The 4,734-nt window shown below is 44.2% G+C and overlaps 1 protein-coding gene across 2 annotated transcripts in view; it reads left to right on the forward strand.

Moving 5' to 3' along the window:
- QRICH1 (glutamine-rich 1) overlaps positions 1–4,734 on the forward strand; it is a 92,749-nt gene that overhangs the window by 71,423 nt on the left and 16,592 nt on the right. For both annotated transcript variants that reach the window (XM_011980960.1, XM_011980957.1), the window contains exon 7: positions 1,444–1,558. In XM_011980960.1, the coding sequence (XP_011836350.1) occupies positions 1,444–1,558 (115 nt within the window). The remainder of the gene's footprint in view (positions 1–1,443; positions 1,559–4,734) is intronic.

Genomic DNA, 4,734 nt, shown 5'->3' on the forward strand with positions numbered 1-4,734 from the left:
ACAGAGCGAGACTCTGTCTCAAAAAAAAAAGAAAAAAAATACGAGCCAAGCGAGATGTCTCACACCTGTAATCCCAGAACTTTGGGAGGCTCAGGCAGGAGGATCGCTTGAGCCGCAGGAGTTTGAGACCAGCCTAGGCAATATAGTGAAACCCCATCTCTACAAAAAATTAGCTGGGTATGGTAGTGCGTGCCTGTAGTCCCAGCTGCTTGGGAGGCTGAGGTGGGAGGATTGCTTAAGCCCCAGAGGTTGGGGCTGTAGTGAGTCATGATTATGCCACTACACTCCAGCCTGGGTGACAGAGTGAGACCCTGTCTCAAAAATGAAAAGAAAAAAAATTAGCCGGGTGTGGTGGTGCACACCTGTAGTCCCAGCTGTTTGGGAGGCTGAGGCAGGAGGATTGCTTGAGCCCAGCAGTTCGAGGCTACAGTCAGCTATGATTGTGCCATTGCACTTCATTCAGTCTGGGCTGCAAAGCAAGACCTTGCCTCTTAAAAAATAAATGCATAAAATAAATAATAAAATAGGAAAACAAACATTATTCATCATCCTACTACCTAGAGAAACTTCTGTTACATTATTGGTAATTACCTTGACCTTTTTTTGTGTGTAATTCACAAAGCATTTATGTAACACTTTTCTTTTTGTTAAAGTAAACCTGATTTTCATGAAAGTAATTTATTCAAAACAAAGTCTTGTGCCAGCATAGAACTTTCCTTCTCATTGTTCCCTGCATTAACACTAAATACTTATTTGAAGGAGTCTAGCTAGAATAATATACCAATATAGTTAGGTTTTCAGGACATCTGTGGTGAAGCATAACGGAAATTTGCAGACTGGCAGTTCAAGGGAGCAGAGGTGGATATTTTAGTGCTTGAAGGCTTTTGAGGAGAAATCACAGTATAGTAGAGTAGGGCTTACTGGTTGGGACTCATTCTGTTGGCCTAGTCTTGAGACATGTCTGCCTCCTAGTTTTTTCCTCTCTCGGTGGTCCTAACCTAAGTACTGTGTGAATTGCTTTACATGCTTTCATTCTGTGCTCTCCCCAGTCCTGGAAGGCAGATACCATCATCTCCATTTACAGGCAAGGAAACTGAACCCCAGAAATTAAAAGACTTGCACATGTTATTTAATTTACATAATATCTAATGGAAGACTGACCCTAGAGCCTATTAATGATTTTTGCTAACACAAAACAATGCCTTTTTTGGGTGAAATACCATTCACAACATCTGCCTTATTTACCGAACTCTCAAGAATGTCATGAGAATCAGTCACATGAGCTTAAGCATACTATGGAAGTGTCACATGCTGGTGCCTTAGTTTGTTGAGGTGTGAATGGGTAGGGAAGGATAGTAGTACTGGTAGAAAAATATATTTATTTCCCCTGAAAGCCTTGTTCAGGAGACTACCAATAACTTCTATTAATTGTTTTTCTTTTAGTATCTTTTTGAAAATGGAAGGGTAGATGACATTTTCTCCGATCTTTATTATGTTCGGTTCACGGAGTGGCTACATGAAGTTCTGAAGGATGTTCAGCCCCGGGTCACTCCACTTGGTAAGAGTCTCCCTTGTCCTTGGATATCTTTCCCACCTGGATTTAAGAAAGATCAACAGCTTCTGTGGTTGGCTGTGAAAAGCATGTGAGTGAGGGGGATATAAATCCCAGACTGCAGCAGCATTGGCCACTGTGCTACTTGCCCTGATAGGGAAGAGGCACTGCTCACCAGAGAACCTTGCTGGTCCCAGTGTGGGAAGGACACAGGAACAAGCAGAACTAGTGGGATAGTTACTATCTTTTTTTTTTCTATTAAAATGTATTGATTAAAGTTAGAATAACAATTAAGAATTGTGGACAGTTTTATCTGTAGAGCATAATTTTTGCTTTACTCACAGGCGGTCTTCTGGACAGCATATTCTGTTGGAACAAAAGCATAGGTTATTCAGTGTTTTTCTTTGTTTGTTCTTAAAAAAAAAACATGGTCTTGGTATGTTGCTGAGATGGACCTCAAACTCCTGAGCTCAAGCGATCCTCCTGCCTTAGCCTCCTGAGTAGCTGGAGCTATAGGCATGCACTACCATGCTCAGGTATTTTTGTTTTGTTTTGTTTTGTTTTGTCTGATACAGTCTCGCTCTGTAGCCCAGGATGGAGTGCAGTGGCATGATCTTGGCGCACTGCAGCCTCCGCCTCCTGGGTCCTAGTTCAGGCAGTTCTCCTACCTCAGCCTCCCGAGTAGCTGGGATTACAGGCACGTGCCATCATGCCCAGCTAATTTTTGTATTTTTAGTAGAGGCAGGGTTTTGCCATGTTGGCCAGGCTGGTCTCAAACTCCTGACTTTGTGATCTGCCTGCCTCGGCCTCCCAAAGTGCTGGGATTACAGGCGTGAGCCACTGTGCCTGGTCTATTTTTGTTTTTAATAGACTTTTTTGTTTTGAGACGGAGTTTCGCTCTTGTTGCCCAGGCTGGAGTGCAATGGTGCGATCTTGGCTCACTACAGCATCCGCCTCCCAGGTTCAAGTGATTCTCCTATCCCAGCCTCCCAAGTAGCTGGGATTACAGGGGCATACCACCACGCCCAGCTAATTTTTGTATTTTTAGTAGAGATGGGGTTTCATCATATTGGTCAGGGTGGTCTTGAACTCTTGACCTCAGGTGATCCGCCCACGTCGGCCTCTCCCAAGTGCTGGAATTACAGGCATGAGCCACCACCGTCAACTAATAGACTTTTTTTTTTTGAGATGGAGTCTTGCTCTGTCATCTAGGCTGGAGTGCAGTGGCGCAATCTTGGCTCACAGCAAGCTCCACCACCTGAGTTCACGCCATTCTCCTGCCTCAGCCTCCCGAGTAGCTGGGACTACAGGCGCCTGCCACCATGCCAGGCTAATTTTTTAAATTTATTTTTAGTAGAGATGGAGTTTCACCGTGTTAGCCAGGATGGTCTCGATCTCCTGACCTTGTGATCCACCCGCCTTGGCCTCCCAAAGTGCTGGGATTACAGGCGCGAGCCACCGTGCCCGGCCTAGACTTTGTTTTTTAGAGTACTTTTAGGTTTCCAGAAAAATTTAGCAATAAGTATAGAGAATTTCCATATAACTCCTTAAGTGTATACCCTCACACGCAGTTTCTCCTATCAGTAACATGTTGCATTAGTGTGGTACATTTGTTACAATTGATAAACCAATATTGATACATTATTGTTAACTATAGTTCATAGTGCTATGAACTATATTATTGTGTTGTACATTCTGGTTTACATTCTGTATCTGCTGTACATTCCGAGTTTTGATAAATGTATGATGACATGTATCACCATCATGATGTCTTATAGAATGTCTCACTGCCCTAAAAAATACCTCTTCTGGGCTGGACATGGTGGCTCACGCCTGTAATCCCAGCACTTTGGGAGGCAGAGATGGACTGATCACTGAACACTGGGAGTTCAAAACCAGCCTGGCCAACATGGTGAAACACTATCTCTATTAAAAATACAAAAATTAGCTGGGTGTGTTGGCAGGCGCCTGTAATCCCAGCTACACGGGAGGCTGAGATAGGAGAATTGCTTGAACCAGGGATTCAGAGGTTATGGTGAGCCAAGATTGTGCCATTGCACTCCAGCCTGGTGATAGAGGAAGACTCCGTCTCAAAAATAAAAAACAAAAACCTTTTCACCTGTTTATCCCTCCCTCCCCCAGATACACTGGGAACCACTGATGTTTTTACTATTTTCACAGTTTTCCTTTTCTAGAATATCGTACATTTGGAATAATTCGGCATGTGGCCTTTTCAGATTTACTCCTTTCACTTTCCAATATGCCTTTAAGATTCCTGTGTGTCTTTGGCTGGGCGCGGTGGCTCATGCCTGTAGTCCCAGCACTTTGGGAGGCCAAGGCAGGTGGAGCATGAGGTCGGGAGATGGAGACCACCCTGGCTAACATGGTGAAACCCTGTCTCTACTAAAAAATACAACAAATTAGCCAGGCGTGGTGGTGGGTGCCTGTAGTCCCAGCTGCCTGGGAGGCTGAGGCAGGAGAATGGCGTGAACCTGGGAGGCGGAGTTTGCAGTGAGCTGAGATCACACCACTGCACTCCAGCCTGGGTGATAGAGCGAGACTCCAAGACTCTGTCTCAAAAAAAAAAAAAGATTCCTGTGTGTCTTTTTGTGGCTTGATAGATTGTTTCTTTTTCTCACTGAATAATATTCCATTGTATGGATGTACCACAGTTTGTTTACTCATTCACCTATTGAAGGACATCTTATCTTGGTTGCTTCCAAGTTTTAGCAATTATGAATAAAGCTGCTTAAACATTTGTGTACAGGTTTTTGGCAAAGGAATAGACAGATCAATGTTACAGAATAGAAAACCTGGAAGTAGAGACACACAAATATAGTAAGTTTGTCATTGACAAAGGAGAAGGGAAATTCAATGGAGAAAGCAGAGAGAATAATCTTTTCAACAAATGGTGCTGGTGCAGGCTGTGCCCAGTGGCTCATGCCTGTAATCCCAGCACTTTGGGAGGTCGAGGAGGGTGAATCACTTGAGATCAGGAGTTCTCAAGTGATGACTGGTGATGACACCAGCCTGGCCAACATGGTGAAACCCTGTGTTTACTAAAACTACAAAAAATTAGCTGGGTGGCTGGGCGCAGTGGCTCAAGCCTGTAATCCCAGCACTTTGGGAGGCCGAGATGGGTGGATCACGAGGTCAGGAGATCGAGACCATCCTGGCTAACA

The sequence above is a fragment of the Mandrillus leucophaeus genome, unplaced genomic scaffold (assembly GCF_000951045.1).
Source record: "Mandrillus leucophaeus isolate KB7577 unplaced genomic scaffold, Mleu.le_1.0 Scaffold22, whole genome shotgun sequence".
Taxonomy (NCBI): Eukaryota; Metazoa; Chordata; class Mammalia; order Primates; family Cercopithecidae; genus Mandrillus; species Mandrillus leucophaeus.